This window comes from Marmota marmota, unplaced genomic scaffold (assembly GCF_001458135.2).
Source record: "Marmota marmota marmota unplaced genomic scaffold, marMar, whole genome shotgun sequence".
NCBI classification, from domain to species: domain Eukaryota; kingdom Metazoa; phylum Chordata; class Mammalia; order Rodentia; family Sciuridae; genus Marmota; species Marmota marmota.
The window spans coordinates 7,498,973-7,520,292 of NW_026000223.1; the positions used below are offsets into that span (position 1 = coordinate 7,498,973).

General features: G+C 43.0%; 1 protein-coding gene across 1 annotated transcript; it reads right to left on the reverse strand.

The window, feature by feature from the left end:
• Window positions 1-206: 206 nt before the first annotated feature.
• On the reverse strand, window positions 207-3,414 carry Adrb3 (adrenoceptor beta 3). The gene is made up of 3 exons (XM_015501231.2): window positions 2,074-3,414; window positions 1,615-1,675; window positions 207-1,415 (listed from the first exon to the last, which is right to left on the reverse strand). The coding sequence occupies exons 1-2, from the start codon at window positions 3,264-3,266 to the stop codon at window positions 1,636-1,638; spliced, it is 1,233 nt and encodes a 410-aa protein (XP_015356717.2). The 5' UTR covers window positions 3,267-3,414; the 3' UTR covers window positions 207-1,415; window positions 1,615-1,635.
• Between the last annotated feature and the right edge of the window lie 17,906 nt (window positions 3,415-21,320).

Sequence of the window (21,320 nt, forward strand, 5' to 3'; positions counted from 1 at the left end):
CCCAGTGGCTCAAGAGGCTGAGGCAGGAGAATTGCAAGCTCAAGATCAGCCTCAGCAACTGAGGCCATACAAAACTTGGTGAGACCCTGTCTCAAAATAAAACATAAAAAGGGCTGGGGATGGCTCAGTGGTAAAGCACCCGGTGTTCAATCCCTGGTATAAAAACAAAAACAAAAAACAAAGAAACAAAAAAGATATCAACAGGCTCAAAATTGTAACTTTGGTTTTACTTGAAGAGAATAACATAAATTTCTGCAGACTAGGAATAGAGTGGGAAGGTAGAGGCTATGGAAATATTTTTTTATTGCCCAAGACATTGCCCAACACAAAAAAACAATACTGTGCTATATCTAGACACACACACACACACACACACACACACATCACATCACATAGACATGGCACTGAACCAAACTGGTTCCTGCTGGCAATAAAAGATTATGGATCCACCATGGGTTTATAATATGGAAGGTGACCAATGTCCCATGTATGATCCCGGACACAGTGGGCCCGGCTTTGCTACTCCCTTGCAACTGGATTCCAGGAATTTCAGAAAGCATAGGGAGGCAGGAGAGTCAAAGGCTTGAGCTGACTCGCTTCACGCTTCACCCAAACAGACTTTCGTTTTTTGTTTTTATGAGGATTAGGAAGAAAGGGACAGGGATTAGTTATAATTTACTGCCTCTGTCAAAAGCTAGCACTGAGTAAAAGGGAAGGGAGCAAATGGATTATGAAAAAAAAAACAAATGGGGAGAAAAAGAGAGCAAAGGATGAGCTGTATTCTGTAATATTTATTAATTTGATTTTAAATGGAAAAGAAGGGATCTGTTCCAATGGTTCATCTTCCTATGAACCCTGGAGTCCCCCCCCCCAGCCCTGAAGAAGTCCTTCTGCGTGAGGTAGATCAGACTTGTTCTGTGTCTAATGTGAGAGACATTGGTGTGCCGAGAACCATAGAGCAGGAACCAGGGACAAAACCCTAAACCTTGGCCTCTTCTAGCCTGGTCACAGAACCTAGAGAATACCCATAGTTTTTCTGGGTCTGGGCAGCAGCAGGAATGGAGCTAGAGTGCTCTCTTTGCCCTACACACACCACACACAAGTGAGCAAGGTGATGTGCACCCTGTCATAGCCATGGGGCTGCTCTCAGGGCAGCTGGTGCAGGCAGCCTGGCACCCTGGCTGCTGAGGTAGTAGTGGGAGGAGGTTTAGAAAACTTCCCTCGGAGAGAGAGAAGATGGTGAAAACCCCCTTGGTTTAAGGAACCCGCTTCCCATTCCATAGCCCAGTCAGCAGGTTCTGGAAAGTAGTTCTACAGCTGGGGCATTCCTTAGGGCTCATTCTGAACAGAGAGCCCAGAGACTTTCCAAAGGTTCTGCATCCACGGAATTGTTTCTTAAAACTCCTCAGGAAGCCCTGAAAAAATGGAGATAACATATTTTGGGTAAAGACTGACTGGGGGAATGGGGCACTGAAGGGAAGGGATAGCCCCCACAGGGACCCTGGGAAACATATTTTATTACACACAAGCATGGGGGACCACCATGTTACAAAAATCCCATCTCCTAATTGCAGCCCAGTCTTTGAAGGGGGTGGGGCACAAATTTCTACTTACAGGTTCCTCCTGCGCTGTCTTTCATATCCGAAGTGCATTCTCACCTTCATAGCCTTCAAACCTTTGAGAGAAATCAACTGAGGACCAGGGGTTGGTAGGGCCACTAGTTTTCCATGCAAGTCTGAGCCAGGTATAATGATGGCCAGAAATCTGGGCGCCCAAAGAACTGAGCTAGAAAACCGACACGAGAGCCGACCACGGGAGGAGAGGCCTCAGAACACAGCTATTCTTTTCTGTGGCACATCCTAGGATGAAGAACCACCCACCACCTGCCCCTCTTTTGCTTCAGCCCTTGTGGTTGGATCCAAGAAAGGAAAGGACCTTGGTCCCCTTTTGGTTCCCTACTCTGCTCCCTCTTTTTTCAAGGCAGAGACCCCTCCCAGAGACCTATTTCCTTCTACCAAACCCTAAACTCAGAAATGACTCTAAACTGCCTGTCCCTCGGCCCTGATTACCTACCTGTTGAGCGGTGAACATGGCCTGGACTCCACGGGGCTGGCCCCGGCCGCTGGAGAGCTCAAGGGATGGCGAGCTGGGGAGGCAGTGGCCCGGGTCTCCTCTGGACGGCAGCCGCTGCCGCGGCACAAAAGACGGCGGAAAGCGCTGCGAAAGTCCGGACTACGACAGTAGATCAGTGGGTTGAAGGCAGAGTTGGCATAGCCTAGCCAATTAAGGGCGAGGAAAGCCGGGTCAGGAACTAGAGAGGGTCCCCCTAGGGCGCGCAACACGTTAGCTAGAAAGAAGGGCAACCAGCACAGAGTGAAGGTGCCCATGATGAGACCCAAGGTGCGCAGGGCCCGGTGCTCCCGGAGAGGCAGAAGCCGCGCGGGCCGCCGGCCACCGGAGGGCACTTGAGTCGAAGGGCACGTCCCCGAGGTGACAGAGTACCGAGAGTGCGACAGAGCCGACGGAGACTCCTCCGGCGGGAAGCGGCCCAGCTCCCGGCGCAGCAAGCGCAGTTGGCGCTTGGCCACCACGAAAACTCGTGCGTAGACGAAGAGCATCACCAGAAGCGGAAGGTAAAAGGAGACTGAGGAGGAGAGCAGCGCGTAGGGCATGTTGGAGGCGAAGGAACAGCAGAGCGGATTGGAGTGGCAACGCTGCGCCTCGGCGTCCGCACCTACGCGCCACCACTGGCTCATGATCGGCGCAAAGGACACCGCGGCGGACACCACCCACACCAGGACCACGGCCGCTCCAGCACGGCGCTTGGTGACTAGTGCACTATAACGCAGTGGGTTGGTCACGGCCAGGTAGCGGTCCACAGCCAAGGCGCACAGGGTTTCAATGCTGGCCGTCACGCATAGCACGTCCACCGAGGTCCATAGCTCGCAACCAGTCGCGCCCAAGGGCCAGTGGCCAGTCAGCGCCAAAGTAGCCCCTGGCGGCACTACCAGGAGTCCCACCACCAAGTCGGCTGCGGCCAACGAAGTGACGAACACGTTGGTCATGGTCTGGAGTCTCGGCGTCCGGGCGATGGCCACGATTACCAACAGGTTACCTCCCACAGTGGCCAGCGCCAACAGCGCCCCAGCCAATGCTGCAGCCCAAGGTACCCCTGGCAGCCCACTCGTGTTGGCGGTGTTGGGTACAAGGGTGGGGGCGTCTGGCCACAAGGCCAGGGAGCCGTTCCCGTGAGGCCACGGAGCCATCTCCGCGTCGCGAGTGGAGCAGGAGAGAGAGGGAGGGAGGGGCTCTCCCCGTCCCCTGGTTCAGGGGAGGGAGCAGCAGAACCTGGGAGCGACTCCCCCAGCCTGGGCCATCTTCCGTAGTTGACAGAGATGAGACCGGTCAGCCTCCCCCCACCACTACCACACCCCCACTCCCTCGGTGCGAGCGCTCAGGGGTGGGGGGAGGTGTGGCCGTGCTTAAAGGGGCAGCGACCAATAGTTTCTAAGGGAGAGGCCTCAGGGACGAAGTGGAGGGTGGAAGGGAAGACCTGTCACAGGGTGTCCATTCTTGCCATAGGCCAGGAGCAACACTGGGAGAAAGTAAAAAAAGAACCCTCCCACCTCCAACCTTTAAGGAGTCAGAGGAAAAGATGACTTTCCCAAGGCAAGCAGAATATCCAGAGTAGCCTGTCATCTACTTGGGTGCCTCCGCTAAAGTGTTTTGTATTGTTTGGTGGTGCTGGGGATGGAACCCAGGGCTTCCTGCATGCAGGCCAATGCTCAGCCACTGAGCTATATCTTCAGCCCACCTAAGGTATTTTATTTTATTTTCAAAATTTATTTACTGTTTTGGTACTGGGAATTTAATCCAGGGGCACTCTACCACCGACATACATCCCCAGCCCTAGCTGTTTGTTTGTTTGTTTATTGTTTTTGAGACAAGATATCACTGAGTTTCAGACTGTTGTCCAACTTATAAGCCTCCTGCCTCAGCCTCCTGAATTGCTGAATGACAGGTGTGCACCACCACATCCTGCCTAAGGTATTTTAAATTAAGTAATAGAAGGCAGCCAGTGCCTCCTGTTCTCTCCCAAGACCTCAAGCCATGATGAGATTTATCACTTTCCCTTTCTGTTTTCACTTGCCTTCTCTTCCCTTCCAGTTTTCTGGGTTTTTATTTATATTTATTTTTCCCCCAGCTACTGAGGAAATTGCTATTTCAGGAGTCTTTCATTGCTTGCCCATTTTCATTTGGATTTGGTATTATGTAGTTTCGGATGCTGAAGAGTTTTGATTCCTCAATCTTCCCTTCCCTATACTGCCCCCTTCACATACCTTTCCACCTAGAAGTTTTCTAGATAGATTTCATCTCTTAAAATTATCTGAAACGATGACATGTTAAAAGAGATGGGGCTGGAGATGTAGCTCAGAGGCAGTGCAGTTGCCTAGCAAGCCTAAGGAAAAATGGATAAACAGAGCCAGTAGGAGTGGTGCACACTGTAATTCCAGCTACTGGGGAGGCTGATGTAGGAGGATCACAAAAGTGCCAGGCCAAGTCAGGCAGTAGTACATGTCTGTTATCTCAGCAGCTTGGGAGGCTGAGGCAGAAGGATTGTGAGTTCAAAGTCAGCCTCAGCAACTTAGTGAGACCCTAAGCAACTTATAGAGACCCTGTCTCAAAATAAAAAAAATAAAAAGGGCAGGGGAGGGCTGGGATTGTGGCTTAGTGGTAGAGCATTTGCCTAGCATGTGTGAGGCACTGGGTTCGATTCCTAGCACCACATATAAATAAATGAATAAAATAAAGGTCCATCAAAACTACAAAATAAATTTTAAAGGGGGGAGTGCTGCAGTGGGTGTTGCTCGGTGGTTAAGCACCCCTGGATTCACTCTCTGGTACAAAAAAAAAAAAAAAGATCAGCATAGGCAACTTAGCAAGACCCTATCACAAATGAAATTTTAACAGTGGTCAGGGATGTAGCTCAGTGGTAGAGCACCTACCTAGCATGTGCAAGATAAGGCCCTGAGTTCAATCCCCGGTACCACAAAAATAAATAACAGCGCTGCGGATGTGGCTCAGTGGTTAAGTGCCCCTGGGTTCAATCCCCAGTACCGAAAATTCAATCAATCAATCAATCAATAACAGTAGTAAAATAATAGGATGAATAGGATGTGGTGGTGTAGCTCAGGGACAGAGTGGGAACTTAGCATTCTGAGGCACTGAGTTCAATCCTCAACACTGCCAAATAAAAGATGAATGGGTTTGAGGTTAAGCCTTGTCCACCATCACTCTCAACTGTCCACAAATCTTCCACTAGCCACCAATGGTAAATTCTTCACTACCGTGAAGACTTTATTCATGAGCTTTTGGAAATTAGAAGATGTTGGATTTAGGAATTCTCATGTGCATTCTCCAGTGCACTAGGTCAGGCCTGGTATTTTAATGCCTCTGAGGTCTCTTATTCATTCCCAGCAAGTTTCCCTCACCTGAAGAAGCCTAGAGGCCCCTTTCCTGCTCACTCATTCAGACTTACAAGGCCTGGTTCTTCCAGCCCAGTCTCCCAGGCTTTAAACCAGTTCCTCTCAAGTTGGGTGTGGGGAAGAGAGGTTGGAAAATAAAATCCAAGTTGGGGGGCAGGAATGAATGTATGATACCTTTATTAAGGCCTATCAGGACCTGATCCTCGAGCTGTTTTGTTTCCTCCCCTGAAACAATGGGACAAAAGGAGGAAAAAAAAATATCATGGAAAATGCCTCCAGGGCTATGCCCTAGCATGTTCTTTGAACAGCTCTATATTTCAAAAGAGCACTGTATAGTCACTGATCTAAGCAATCCCTCTGGGAGGCTGAGCCAGGGGTTGGGAGTTAGAAAGATTGAAGGCAAAGTGAGAGCCTAAAATTATCCCTGAGGAAAAGAGAACCAGCTGGATCTCCCAGGGACCCAGCAGTTCACCCATGAGCAGGGTCTGTCATGAGCTCTCTTGAAGTATCCCAAACAGGCCTTCAGATCCCTAGAAGCCCGCAGGGGGGTGGTGATGAAGAGGAAACCTCTGGCCCCTCCCCTCCCTCTCCCTTCCCCCTTCAGAGTCCTGCCAGAGTGGTGCAGGCCTCATTTGGCTGTGGCTTCTTGCTGATCAAGATGATCACTCCTAAATCAGGTTTTGCAACACCCCAGAGTGTTGCTAGTTATCCCAAAGGGGTGTCATAAGATTCTCAAAAAATAATCTCTAAAACAAATACATACCATTTGACAATTCTTTTCCAGAACATCAGAGTTGGTGGGGAAAGGAAAGGGATTCCAAGAAGTGAAGCCACTTCAAAAGATGTCATTGCTTCAGGGGGTGACCTTGTTCTTTGGAGGAAATGTGTAAAAATGTTTACATTTTCAAAAAAAAAAGTCAAAATTTCCCAAATCACACGAGCATGCCTGAGTTTGGAAAATGATTCGACCAATAACCAAAGGACACTGAGAAGAAAAATACCAGACTCCTGTAAGCAGAGGCTTTTCTGAGCAAGCAGAGCAATGTCAATGCCAAAGCACTTGGCTTCCTTCCTCTGCGCTAGCCCTTTCCTCCTTTAATTCTTTGGTCTTGTCTCCCCTGCCCAGGCTGACTCATGGAAGGCTCACTCCTTTGCCATTGTAGTCTATAGAATAGTCTCCTTTTATGTGATTTTGTGTTTTAAATTTATAATTTTTAAAATAGACAGTACATTCACATTATTTACCCATCAAAATACTCAAAATGCATATTATAGAAAGTTGCCTTCATCCCAGTTTTCATCTCCCCAACAAGTAACTCCCATTAGATTTTTTTTATCCTGCCAATAATACTTTATACACATGCAAGTCAATACAAACACATTCTGTGTGTGTGTGTGTGTGCGTGTGTGTGTTATTGAGGATTAAATCCAGGGTCACTTTACCACTGAGCTACATCCCCAGTACTTTTTATTTTTTATTTTGACACAGGGCCTCCCTAAGTTGTCCAGGCTGGCCTCAAATTTGCAATCTTACAGGAGGAGGGATGGGAATAGGAAAGACAGTAAAATGAATCAGACATAACTTTCCTATGTTCATGTATGAATACACAACTAGTGAAACTCCATATCATGTACACCCACAAGAATGGGATCCTAATTAGAACAAGTTATACTCCATGTATGTATAATATGTCAAAATACACTCTACTGTCATGTATATCTAAAAAGAACAAAAAATATTTTTTTAAATTTGCAATCCTCCTGCCTCAGCCTCCCAAGTAACTTGAGACAACACGCATGCACCAACATACCCAGCTCAAATGTATATTCTTTTGTCCTTTCTTCTCCACATAAACATACAATGTTCTGTACCTTTCTTATTTAGCTTAACTATATATCTGTGATCCTTTCAGATCAATACATAAAATCTTCCCATTTTTAAATATTCTATTGCATGGATATACCATAATCCATGAAACCAATTATATACTGAGTGATATCTAGTTATTTCCTTTCTTTTCCTCTTTCATTTCCTCCTCCTCTTCCTTATTCTTCTTTTTCAGTACTGGGGATTGAACTCAGGGACTTATACATGCCAGGCAAATGCTCTACTACTGAGCTACATACCCAGCCCTTTTTAAAATTTTATCTTATTTTATCTTGAGACGGAATCTTGCTCAGTCCAGGTTAGCCTCAAACTTGTGATTCTCCTGTCTCAGCCTCCTAAGTAGCCAGTAATATAGGCATGAGGCATCACGCCAGGCTTTCTATCTTTATTTAGACGATGTGGCAATGAATAAATTAGTTCATACATGTGTGTAAGTATATTTGTAGAATAAGTTTCTACAAATAGAATCGCTGTGTTTAAGGCATATGTACTTGCAAATTTGGAAGAGAATGCCAAATTTGGAAGAGATTGCCAAATTGCACTCTCCAGGCAATGTACCCATTTACACTCTCACCGTCATTTTTGGTGGCCAACAGAGGGTTGAAGGCAAGTGGCCTAGTGCTCTGGGAAGTCATCCTAATGACTGGCCCAAAGGGAATTAGTATTGCCTGGTCTGTAGAGGTCATCCAACTCTGGATAGAAGCATACATTGCCCAGAGTAAGCATTACCCAGGGCTTCAGCCCCCAGCTGACCTTTGTTCTGTGTCCTTGGAAGCAGGCAGTGAACATGGGCCTCTGAATCTACTGAGGTTCCCAGGCTGCTGTTTGTGTGTTGGGGGCACCTGGAGTAGTCTGGCTCTACTGTCTGGGAGAACAGCAAATAGTGATTCAGAATATGTGGTTGGCAGAGCCTGAAGAGGCAGCAACCCCCTGATGAAGAGAGGTTCTAATAGCAGGGAGGTGGGGAGGTCTTCCCTCTCCCTGGTAGCTTGTAGTTTGTAGTCATGCAAACTCACAACTGGATGCATGTATGTGTGTTTATATCTGTGTGTGTGTTTACACAACCTGGCAGAAGGAAGACCTAGAGAGTTTATTTGACTATATTGCCTTGTACCTTGTCTAAGACTACATGTGTTAAAGGTGGAGATAGATAGATAGATAGATAGATAGATAGATAGATAGATAGATATATAGAGAGAGAGAGAGAAAGAGAGAGAGGTGGAGATATATATATATATATATATATATATATAGAGAGAGAGAGAGAGAGAGAGAGAGAGAGAGAGAGAAACTGTGTGTCTGTGTGTGTGTGTGTGAGAGAGAGTGCGCTTCTTGTTACAAACCCAGGGCCTTGCTTGTGTTAAGCATATGATCCACCACTGAGATACACCCCGAAAACATGGCTACATTCTACCATTCATAATCAACTCTCCTAGCTTTAAAGTTCTTGTCACCCTTGTAACCTCTGTATTCCTTCTCCATAGCCTGCAATGACCATCCATTTAGTTGTTTTGTTTTTTCTTTTTTCTTTTAGTAGTAGATGGACATAATACCTTTATTTTATTTATTTATTTTTATGTGGTGCTAAGGATAGAACCTGCTGCCTCACACCTGCTAGACAAGTGCTACAACCCCAGCCCCCTCCCATTTAGTTTTTTTAAATTATGTCTGAATAGATGTCTTGGTGTTGATGTTTCTCCTTTTGTCACAATTAGTCTAGGGTGAGACTGGCACAGTGGCACATACCCATAATCCCAGGAACTTGGGAGGCTGAAGCAGGAGGATCACAAGTTCAAAGCCAGACTCAGCAAATTAGCAAGGCCCTAAGCAATTTAGTGAGAACCTGTCACAAAATAAAAAATAAAAAGGGCTGAGGACGTTGCTCAGTGGTTAAGCGCCCCTGGGTTCAACACCAAATAGCCAAAAAAAAAAAAATTAGTTTAAGGTCTAGGGTTTAGCGGGGAGGTGGGGTATGACTAAGATGACTAAGAGTTAAAAGGGAGACTAACAAGACTGGGACTGTGGCTAAGAGGTAGAGCACTTGCTTAGTACAGGAGAGGCCCTGGGTTCGATCCTCTGCACCACATTAAAAATAAATAAGTAAAATAAAGGTTTTGTGTTCATCTACAACTAAAAAGATTTAAAAAAAAAAAAACGGGAGAGTAACAATTAAAAAGAACACCAACATTTTACAGAATTAAAAACCTGGATCCCAGAGAAGAAACTGAGGCTTCTTCATAATCACACAGTCAAGGTTCATTCATAGTAAGTCCTTGGGCATCTGAAGACCTGGCTCCTTTTCCAGAACACCTCCCTTCAATCCCAAACAGACTGTGGCTGGTGCCACCTTCTAGTCTGATCTCTAGAGGTCCCAGGATAGACCAGTATTCCCCTGGGGGGCAGAAAGGTGGAACATATCAGAACTGAAAAGCAGCCCCCAATCTATGATTTTTCTTTGTCTTTTATAATGCAGGCCAGTCAACTCTATGTGCATTAGAGTTGGTTCCCAGGGTTGGATCCAGAGGCTCTTGAAGAAGAGGCAGAGAAACAATAGTATTCAGGTGCTAGTATATAAGGGGTAGCCTGGGACCAGAGCTTTACATTGGGAGAGAAAGAGGCAGACATGTAGGGTTTCCCAGCAGTGCCTTGTCTTTTATTTTATTTTACTTATTTATCTTTGTGATGCTGGGGATCAAACTCAGGGCCTTAAGAATGCCAAGTTCGGGGCAGGGGATGTGGCTCAAGCGGTAGCGCGCTCTCCTGGCATGCGTGCAGCCCAGGTTCGATCCTCAGCACCACATACAAACAAAGATGTTGTGTCCGCCGAAAACTAAAAAATAAATATAAAAATTAAAAAAAAAAAAGAATGCCAAGTTCATGCTCTATCATCTGGGGGCTACATCCTCAGATCTGTACTTTCTCATTTATTTCCTGATCAGCAATGGAAGAAGGACTAAAACATATGTCTTTCAGTCCTGAAGTCAGAAGAGTAAATCCATGCTCTAGTCTCTGAATAATCATTAATTAAATCCTTGACTATCAGAAACAGCTCCCTGGGGTCTGGGAAAGGTCACACATTCCCACCTATAGCCCAGACAAAAACTTTTTAAGTCTCTGTCCAGTAAGGCATCTTCTCCTAGACAGTAAGGGAGGGACTAAACCAGTGGGAGAGGTCCCCCTGGACACTGCAGGCTGACCTCTGTGCAGCCATGGCTTATGGGGAGAGGGAAGCAGTAGGGAAGAGGGCCTACCCACCATGCTGTTTGGGTCCATGGTCTTTTCTCCCCATCTTCTCCAGAGAGAGACGAAGTGGTGGAGCTCAAACAAGGCTGGAGCCTATATGATTCAAAAAGAGGCTGGTACTGAGCAGGAACATGCCCTGCCACTTTCCTTCTATTAACTCACATCTTCCCCCTGGGGAGCATGTGCTGAGGAAAGGGTGCTGGTGCTTGAAGGGACAGAGGAAAAAACAATGAGGATGGTCCCTCCAGTAGGGAAACCAATACCTCATGGGATTAGACCCCTCCTGGGCTGCAGATGGGATGTGTGACCTTTTCCAGGCCTGGGAAGCTCCTTTTACATTTTTCTTTTTTCTTTTTTTTTTTTTTTTGGTACTGGGAACTGAACTCAGGGACACTCAATCACTGAGTCACATCCCCCTATTCCTGTTTTGTATTTTATTTAGGACAGGGTCTCACTAAGTTGCTTTAGCACCTCCCTTTTTGCTGAGGCTGACTTTGAACTCCAGATCCTCCTGCCTCAGCCTCCCCAGCTGCTGGAATTATAGGAGTGTGCCACCACCCCTGGCTGGGAAGGTTCTTTTCTGATAGTGGAAGGTTTAATAATTATTCAGAAACCAGAGCAAGGTCCCACTTCAGTCGTGAAATATTTTTTAGTCACTTTTTTCATTGATGACCAGAAAATAAAGAAGAAGGCACAGGACTGGCTGGAAAGAGGAGGCCAGTATAATCCCCACAAATCCTTGTAGATGGCAAAAAGCCCATTAGGAAAGGAGCGAGTCTGGGGATGGTCAAGGTCCAGATGCCAGCAGGAGCAGCTGAAGCAGAGAGAGAAAGGGAAATGTTTCCTGCTTTTGAAGAAATCATGGGTGGGGGAAATGCCATTGTTTTGTTTTGGTTTGTTTTTCCCAAGAGGAGGCAGGGCATCTTGATTTCTAGTCAGGATGGACCCTCCTCTTCCTCTCTCATGATAAACAGAAAATAGAAGGAAGAGGGAGACAACTTCAGGCCTCCTATGATGACAGGAGGACCTTGCTGGTGACCATGCTTCCAGCCTCCTGTCACTCCTTGACATACTGTTCTCAGAACCCACCTGTGCCTGCCAGTCCCCACATTGGGCATGCTGACAGAGAGATGACTAGGACCCATTCCCCTGCCCCTCAGGAGGGGGCTCCCAGCTCTGTAAAAGGAGTTGGGTTTTTGTTTCCCCAAAGGAGTCCTGCTAGCCTTGTGATGGACAGCTTTGAGCATAGACACTGCCTGAGGTGGCTTTGTCCCATGATGGAGAAGGGAAAGAAAGCAAACTCGGGCATCTCTTGGAATACCAAGGTAAAACCTTTGAGGATAACCTGCTGTACCTTTGACCCAGTCCCCCCTGAGCCAATGGGACAGCAGGTTATCTTCAAAGATGGAATGCCTCTTCTCATTCCTAGTAAGATAGTCACAACTTAAATTATCTCTCTGTCTTCCCAACCCTGGCCCTAGCACCAAAGGAGACAGAGGAAGCTGGATTACACATCCTGCCAATCTCTTGCCTGAGCTTGTCTCTCTGGTCCCTGTGGAAATGTTGTTTCACGGATGCTCTACAAGATACTGGCAGCAGGAGCTGGTGGCAATTATATTTTCCCTTGCATAAATAGTGCTATTCAGATTTAGTGAGGAGGCTTGTTCAGCCAGAGAGGAAATGGGATGACCAAGAAAAGCCAGTTCTCTGGAGTCTGAATCCTGGAAATTTTCGCCCCTTGCCACCTTTTGTTCTACCTTCTCTGATGGAGAAGGGTTTACAGGGGTTTGCAGGAGATGCAGGAAGGAGACAGAAAGCAAGTCACAAATCTTTAACATTGGCTCCATTTCCCAGAATTTGGATTGCATCCTGATCCCCTAAATGAGAGGAAAGGGTTGTTCCAGTGGGGAAGGAGGACATAGAAGAAGAAGGGGTGAAGGAAGTGTGTGATTCTGAGTTACGGGGAGTCAAGGTGGGCCAGGCTCCCCCAGAACAGGAAGGATGGCTTTGTTTATAGACGCACAGTTTATAAGCCCAGAGTGAGAAGTCCTACAATGAGTGGGGAAGGGGAGGAAAAGAAAAGAATGTAAACAGTGCTGGGAACACCCACTCTCTCCTGGGAGGAGGGCAATGGAAGACATGCTAGCTTTCTAAAAAGGGTCTTCCCTTTTTGCCACCTGGACCCTACTAATAAACTCCAAATAATGCCATGGACTTGGAAGGCCCAGGACTCTTGGGGTTCCCATGGGCTCAGAGCACCAAAAAGAAATGGCTTTATGAAGAAGAGTCCTAGCTAGGGAAAATGTGGGCTTCCTCCATTCCTTCTTCCGCCTCTCAGGAAGGAGAAGGAGGAGCCAACCAACTAATTAGAATCTGTTTCATGTGGTGCCAAAATTAGGGTCTGGGGACAAGAAGGAGCCATTGTTCTTAGGAACCAATGGAGAGCTGCTTACATTCACTTTGGATGGCAAATGTACTTTCAGAGGGGACACACATGCACATACCTAGCAAGGCAGACACTCACTGAGAATTCTCTCACGCACAGACACACACACAAATGAGCACAGGTGTAATCTGCACATAAGTACACTCCCACACATAAGTACACACACCATCAATGTCATTCAAATTCAGAGAGGTATATACACACTCAACAGCAACTCAGATGTACACCCTTAGACCCACCAAGAGGGTCATCACACTCATAAGCATAGTCATTGTGCACCCAGCCTAAGTGATAGATGCAAGCCCACACTCCGTGCAGAAGCCCAGGGACTGTAGCCCACATGGCATGCTCCATCTGGTTGAGCTGGAAAGGAAACACCAAACCTGCATGGCTGCAGAAAACTCCAACCTTGGTGCAGAAGTGGAACCAGGTCAGGGGCTGGCACTTGGCTGCATCTCTCACCACTCATCTCTCAGTAATGGTGCTAATGGCACAGAACTTCAAGTGCTGAATTTGTCATGGGAAAGTTCTTTTAAAGATGAAAGGCAGAGCAACCTAAACTAAACTCAGAACAACCCCTGCTTGCTCAGAGGCAACAAGTCACTGGCTAGCCAGCTCTCCATGTTTCATTGTCATTTGTCCCAGGGAAACTCTTCAAGCCAGTCCTTTGTTTGTTTGTTTGTTTGTTTGGATGAAGATGGCTGAGAAAGAATACCTAGCCTATTGCATCAATTACTCACTCTTTGGTCAGCACTTATTGGACAGGACTAGGTGCTGGGAGATACCAAAAGGCATCAGACATGATAGCTGCCTTCAGACAGAGTCCACTCTAAAAGGCAAGACTTAAACACAAAAGAATAACTGCAACATGACAAAGGCAGAGAAGGGAAGTGAACATCAGTGGCTGTGAGATAACTATGAAGGAGCCAGCTCCATGGCATGCCTATAATCCCAGCAGCTCAGGAGGCTGACAGGAGGATCACAAGTTCAAAGGCAGCCTCAGCAATGGTGAGGCACTAAGCAATTCAGTGAGACCCTGTCTCTAAATAATTACATTTACAAGTACAAAACAGGGCTGGAGATGTGGCTCAGTGGTTAAGTGCCCCTGAGTTCAATTTCCAGTACCCCCAAAAAAAAGGAAGAAGGAGAAGAAAGAAGAGGAAGAGGAGGAGGAGGAGGAGGAGGAGGAGGAGGAGGGAAGGAAAAGAAGAAGGGAAATGGCACTGGGCACAGTGGCTCATGACTGCAATCCCAGCAACCGAGAGGCTGAGGCAGGAGGATCACAAGTTCAAGACCAGCCTCAGCAACTTAGTGAGACTCTCAACAAATTAGCAAGACCCTGTCTCAAAAAAAAAAAAGAGCTAGGTATGCAACTCAGTGGTTTTAAAAAAAAAAAAAAACACTGAGTTTAATCCCCAGTAACAAAAAAAGGAAGGATGAATATACATAAATATACATATATATGTATTTATAGATATATAAACAACTAAGAGTTTATGGGAATTGGCACATACAACAATAGAGACCAACGAATCCCATCCCTTACCATCTATAAGCTGAAAACTCAGGAAAGCTAATGGTATGTATGATTCATTCTAAATCTGAAGGCCTGAGAACAGGAAGCTTCAATATCTGATGGCAGAAGTTGGGGAGAAAGAGAGAGAGAGAGAGAGAATTTGCCCTTATTCTATCTTTTCATTCTATTCTGGCCCCTAATAGATTGGATTATACCCACCCATATTGATAAACATAGGTCTTCTCACTCTACTGAATCAACTGCAAATTTCTTTCAGAAACACCCTCTCACACATACCTAGAAATCTAACTGAGCATTCCTTAGCTCAGTCACATAAAATTGACACATACAATTAAACACTGCAATAAATCCATCTTTCTCAGAACACTACTTTCTAGATTAAAATTTAAAGGGGCAAATGATTTATGCAAGATCTTATAGTACATGACTAGTTCCCAGGCTATCGACTCCTAGATGAGTTCCTTTCTACCACACTGAGCTCCAGAACTAGAAAGCTGGACATTAAAAACACATCTGTCTTTATTCTGTCTTGGCATATTTGAGTTCATTAGAATATATTATCCTTGGGGGCTGGGATTGTGGCTCAGCAGTAGAGCGCTCGCCTAGCACGGGCGGGACCCGGGTTTGATCCTCAGCACCATATAAAAATAAAGGCATTGTGTTGTGTCCATCTACACATAAAAAATAAATATATTTTTAAAAAAGCATATATTATCCTTTAAAACCCTCACACCCTCCTATGGATTAATGAATGCAGGCAGTGACCATCAACAGCTAATAAAACCACTAGGGAAAAGTTGAAGGGGAGATTTACAATGAATGCATCAGGATGGCAATTCCCAAATGCCACTGATCAATTTTAATATCACCAAAAGAGAGACAGCCACATTTTACATGCCTTCCAGTGTAATGCAATCAAAGCGCATGGCACCTCAATCATGAAAAAAAGAAGACTCAAATTTCTAAAAACAGAAATGGAAGAGGAGAGGGCTGGAGATGTGGCTTTAGTGGTTTGATCCCCAGCACCACCAAAAAAAAAAAAAAGAAAGAAAGAAAGAAAAGAAAAGAAAAAGAAAAAAAGAAAGAAGAAGAAGAAAGGGGAAGAAAAAATGGGCATTATCACCAACTTTACAGAAATAAAAAGAATTATAAAAGAATACTATGAGCAAATGTACTCCAGTTAGATAACCTAGATGAAATAGGCAAATTCCTACAATAAATACAATTTCCTACCGAAACTGACTAAAGAAAAACTAGAAACCCTTAATCATCCTTTAACAAGTAAGAAAATAAATTTCCCAAAAAGAAAAGAAACAAATTACTTTACTGGAAAATTACACCAAACATTTGAAGAAGAAACACTAATTTTTCTCAAACTCTTATCAAAACTTTAAAATGAGAGACACTTTTTAACTCGATTAAATTTAGCAGCATACTAAAATGATTATACACCATAACCAACTTATTTCCAAGAATGCAAGAGTAGTTCAATATATGAAAATCAATGTAACATACCACAATAATAGACTAAAGAAGAAAAATCACATATTCATATAAACTGATGCAGAAAAAGTTTGATGTTGACAAAAAAAAATTCAACACCCTTTCACAATAAAAAATATACAACAAACTAGAATAGAAAGAAACTTCCTCAACATGATAAAGCTCATGTTAAAAAAAATAGTCATAGTTAACATCATTCTCAATAGTGAGAGACTGAAAGTTTTCCCCTAAATCAGGAGCAAGACACTTTTATTTAACACACTGCTAGAATTTCTAGCCAGAGTAATTAAGCAAGAAAAAGAAAGAAAAGGCATTTGAATTGTAAAGGTAATATTATCTCTATTCATAGATGGCATGATCTTATATGTAGAAGCCCTAAAGAACACACACACACACACACACACACACACACAACTATTAGAGTTAATGAACAAATTAAGCAAAATTGCAGGATGCAAATCAACAAACAAACCAAGCGTGGCATTGCATGCTTGAAATCCCAGCTATTTGGGAAACAGAGACAGAAGGACTGAGATATATTTGGTTGTTGATGGACCTTTATTTTCTTTATTTATTTATATTCAATGCTGAGAATCGAACCCAGTGCCTCACACATGCTACACAAGCGCTCTACCACTGAGCCACAACCCCAACCTAAGATTGAGAATTTTGAGGTCAGCCTGGACCTCACAGCAAAACATCATCTCAAAAAATCAAAACACAAAAATCAGTCTTCTGTACATTACATTCTGTTCATCCAAGAAAGAAATTAAGAAAACAATTCCATTTTCAATAGCCTCAAAAAGAATAAAACATTTAGCAAAAAAAAAAAAAATTAACCAAGAAAGCAAAAGTCTTTCACACTAAAAATTTAAAAATTTTTTTTGAAAATAATTAAAATAGCCCTAAATAAATGGGGATGTGTGTTCTGGATTGGCAGATTTGATATCTGTGGTACTACACAGACTCAATGTGCTTCATATCAAAATCCCAATTTTTTTTGCATAAATGGAAAAACCCATCTTAAAATTCACATTGGAATAGCCAAAATAATATTGAAAAAGAACAAAGCTGGAGGGCTCATACTTCTTGATTTCAAAACTTACAGATGCTAACTGTGGTGGTATATTCCTGTAGTCTCAGGCACTCAGGAGGCTGAGGGAAAAGCTCACTTGAGCCCATGAGTTTGACACTAGCCTAGACAACATAGCAAGACCCCTCCATCCAAACAAACAAAACTTACTGCAAAACTACAGTAATTGGTGTGATACTGGTGTAAGGATAAACATATAGACCAATGGAATAGAAATGAGAGACCAGAAATAAACCCTCACACCATACATGGTCAATTAGTTTTGACCACAACCATTCAATAAGAAAAGAACAGTCTCTTCAACAAATGGTGCTGGAAAAACTGAATATCCACATGCAAAAGCTTAAAGTTAGGCATTTACCTTATAACATAGAGAAAATTAATTTAAAATAGATAGAAGAACTAGATTTAAGAAATAAAACTATAAAAATCATCATTACCTTAAATTTAGCCAGTTTCTTAAATATGGCACCAAAGGAAAAATAAAGAGATAAATTAGACTTTATTAAAATTAAAAATTTGGAGCCAGGCACAGTGGCTCGTGCCTATAAATCCAGAAACTCAGCAGGCTAAGGCAGGAGAACTGAAAGTTCAAGGCCAGCCTCAACAATTTAGCAAGACCCTCTCTCAAAATAAAAAAAAAATTAAAATGGCTATGGATGTAGCTCAGTGGTAAAGCACCCCTGGTTCAATCCCCAATACCAAAATGAATAAATAAACAAACAAATAAATAAATAGGGCTGGGGGTAGAGCTCAGTGGTACAAAACTTGCCTAGTAGAAAGCCCTGGGTTTGATCCCCAGCACAGAGAAAAGAAAAAGAAAAACCTAAAAATCTTTATACACTGAAGAACACTATCAACAGAGTGAAATGACAATCCCCAGGATAAGATAAAATTTAAGTCATATATCTGAAAGCATTTATTATCTTGGACATAAAAGAACTACTACAACTTGACACCAAAAAGGTGAACAATCTAATTTTTAGAAGGGTAAAGGACTTAGGAATACATTTCTCCAAAGAAGCTGTGTAAATAGCTAACGAAAACATAAAAAGATGTTCAACATTGTTAGTCATCAGGGAAAAGCAAATAAAAACCAAATTGAGATATGACTTTATATCTACTAGAATGACTATAATAAAAATACAGAAATAATGTGTGTCACTGCAGCTTTAAAGCCCATCTGTATAATACAATTCAAAAATTTAGTGACTGATGAAGAAAAAATACACTTGAGTTTATTTGTATGAATATATATGTAACAGATACTGTTTTATATTCAGTTTTTCTTTGAGGTTTTCTAAACAAAAGTATTTCAAATCAAAGTCTTTAAATTGCAAACATGTGTGAGCAATAGATTTACACATATCAAATATCTAAACTTAGAAACAATGTAAGACTTTTTTTTAAGCAAATGTGGTTTTGTTCCTAACATAAAAGTATTGAATTGAATAAATTAAAATTCATTTAATCTAAAAAAAAAATACAGAACAGCAACTACCTAAATAAATAAATAACAACCGTTGAAGAAGATTTTAGAAAAATCAGAACCCTTGTGCATTGCTGGTAGAAGGTAAAATGGTGCAGCCACTATGGAAAACAATTTATTCCAGAAAAAGTAAAATAATTACCATATGACCCTGCAATTCTACTCTGGTATACACTCAAAAGATGAAAACAAGGACTCAAACAGTTACTTGTACACCAATGTACATTGCAGCATTATTTACAAAAGCTGTAAACAACCCAAATGTCCATCATCAGATGAATGTTTGAGCAAAATGCAGTACATACATGCAATGGAATATTTTTCATCCAAAAAAAAATGAGTGAGGTTCTGATGAATTGCCACAACAGGATGAACCTTGAAAACATTAAGCTAAGCAATAAGTCAGACACAAAAGGACACATATCATATCACAGCACTTAAATAAAATATCTAAAATAGGCAGATTCATGGAAACTGAAAGTCGATTAAAGTTCATCAGGGGATGAGGGGAGGTGGAAGAGGGAGGTATTGCCTAATGGGTACAGAATTTCTCTTTGGGGTCATGAAAAAATTTTTAAAATAGTAGTGATGGTTGCACAACATGTGAATGTAATTAATGCCACTGAGTTGTGTATTTAAAATGGCAAATTTTAGCCAGGCATAGTGGTGCATGCCTGTAATCCCAGTGACTCAGAGACTGAAGTAGTAGGATCCCAAATTTAGGGCAATTTAGCGAAACTCTGTCTCAAAATTTTAAAAAAGGGCTGGGGTTGTGGCTCAGTGGTAGAGCACTTGCCTAGCACATGTGAGACACTGGATTCAATCCTCAGCACCACATAAAAATAAATAAAATAAAGGTATTGTATCCAACTACAACTAAAAAAATAAAAATAAAAACTTTAGAAAAGATACTGGAGGTAGGAGGGCAGCTGCGAATGTAGCTCAGTGGTGAGCCCCTGGGTTCAATCCCAGTACGAAACAAATAACATGGAAAAGTTCATGTTATTTATGTTTTACAACAACCTTAAAAATCTTTAAAAACTGGAGAGAGAGTGAGAGAAAGAAAATACGATAACACTAACTGAATATTTGATGATTTTAAGAATTTAATCCTACCAGCTTGAGAGGCTGAGGCAGGAGGATTGTGAGTTCAAAGCCAGCCTCAGCAATTTAGTGAGGCCCTAAGCAACTTAGCAAGACCTGTCTCAAAATAAAACATAAAATGGACTAGAGACGTGGCTCAGTGGTCCACCCCTGAATTTAATCCCTGGTTAAAAAAAATAATAATAAAAATTTTAAGAATTCTATGTATTGTTTGCTTGTTTCTTTGTTTGGTGGTGCTGGGTACCAAACTCAGGAACCGACACAGGTTAAGCAAGCACTCCAACATGGAATTACATCCCTAGCCTCCTGCTGATTTTGTTTTAGGGGTAGTGATGTTATTATGGTTTGATTGTTAATAAACAACCCTTATCTTCTAGTTATAGACTAAGTACAAATGAAATTATGAGATTCCTGGGATTCAATTCAAAATAATCCGGTGGGTGTACAAGTGAAACGAGATTGTCCATGTTTTATTGATTTTGTGTGATGGGCCCATGGGAAGAGAAATACCGTTCTCTCTGCTTTTGTTTATATTGAAAATGTTGCTTAATAAAAAGTAAAAACAAAACTTCTAGGCTTTATTGTTGCTGCAAATGAGCGGAAAAGACAAGAGACCTTTATTTATAGCCCCACAGTTTCAAATAAAAATAGCAAAATGTGAAAAAATAATAAAATTAATTAAAAAAAAAAAAAGAATAGTAAAATGTGGACGGTGCCAGAGAGCAGGCTGGGCAAATAGAAAGCAGGATCCCTAGGGCAACAGAAAAAAGGAGAAGTGCCTCCCCCACAGGCGCAGCTCCTCTCTTGCGCCCCAAAGGGCTGCTGCTGCTTGAACCTGTCAACCTTTTTCCACTTCTAAAACTGCCCTGTTTATTTTGACCTACCTTAACATTTTACATAGACATGCCTCAGAAAGTTTAGGGTACTTATCAGTTCAGCATGTTCTCAATACTTCTAGATGTCAGTAACTTTGTCATATGCTTCTTTTCTTTGAAAAGAAAGTTGTTTCTTTTCTTTTTGTGTTTGTTTGTTTGGTTTTTGATACTGGAGATTGAACCCAGGGGCGCTCCTCACTAAGTTGCTGAGGCTAGTTTTGAACTCACAAATCTCCTGCCTCAGGCTCCCCAGTTGCTGGAATTACAGGAGTGTCCCACCACACTCAGACCCATACATAAAGTTTTATGAGAACACAGCCACACTCATACTCATGAGTGCTTTCCTGTCACATAGAGTTAAATGTTAAATGTGAGTTTGCAGAGTTAAATGAGTTGAGTTTGCAGCCAAATGTTCTGGTAAGGTCCAGAGTTTCCCAAGGCTGATCTGAACCCACTAGACTAACTTGCTAATTCAACCAGGATTGTTAACATTCTACAGCCACATTGGTGTTTATTTATAAACCCAACTAAATGTCGACCAGTTGGGGTGGGGGGCCTGTTTGGGATTGCTTTAGTTTGGATCTGAAATGTCTCCTAAAGGCCCATATGTTAAGAAGTTGGTCCCCAACTCAGTGCACTATTGGGAGTGGTGGGGC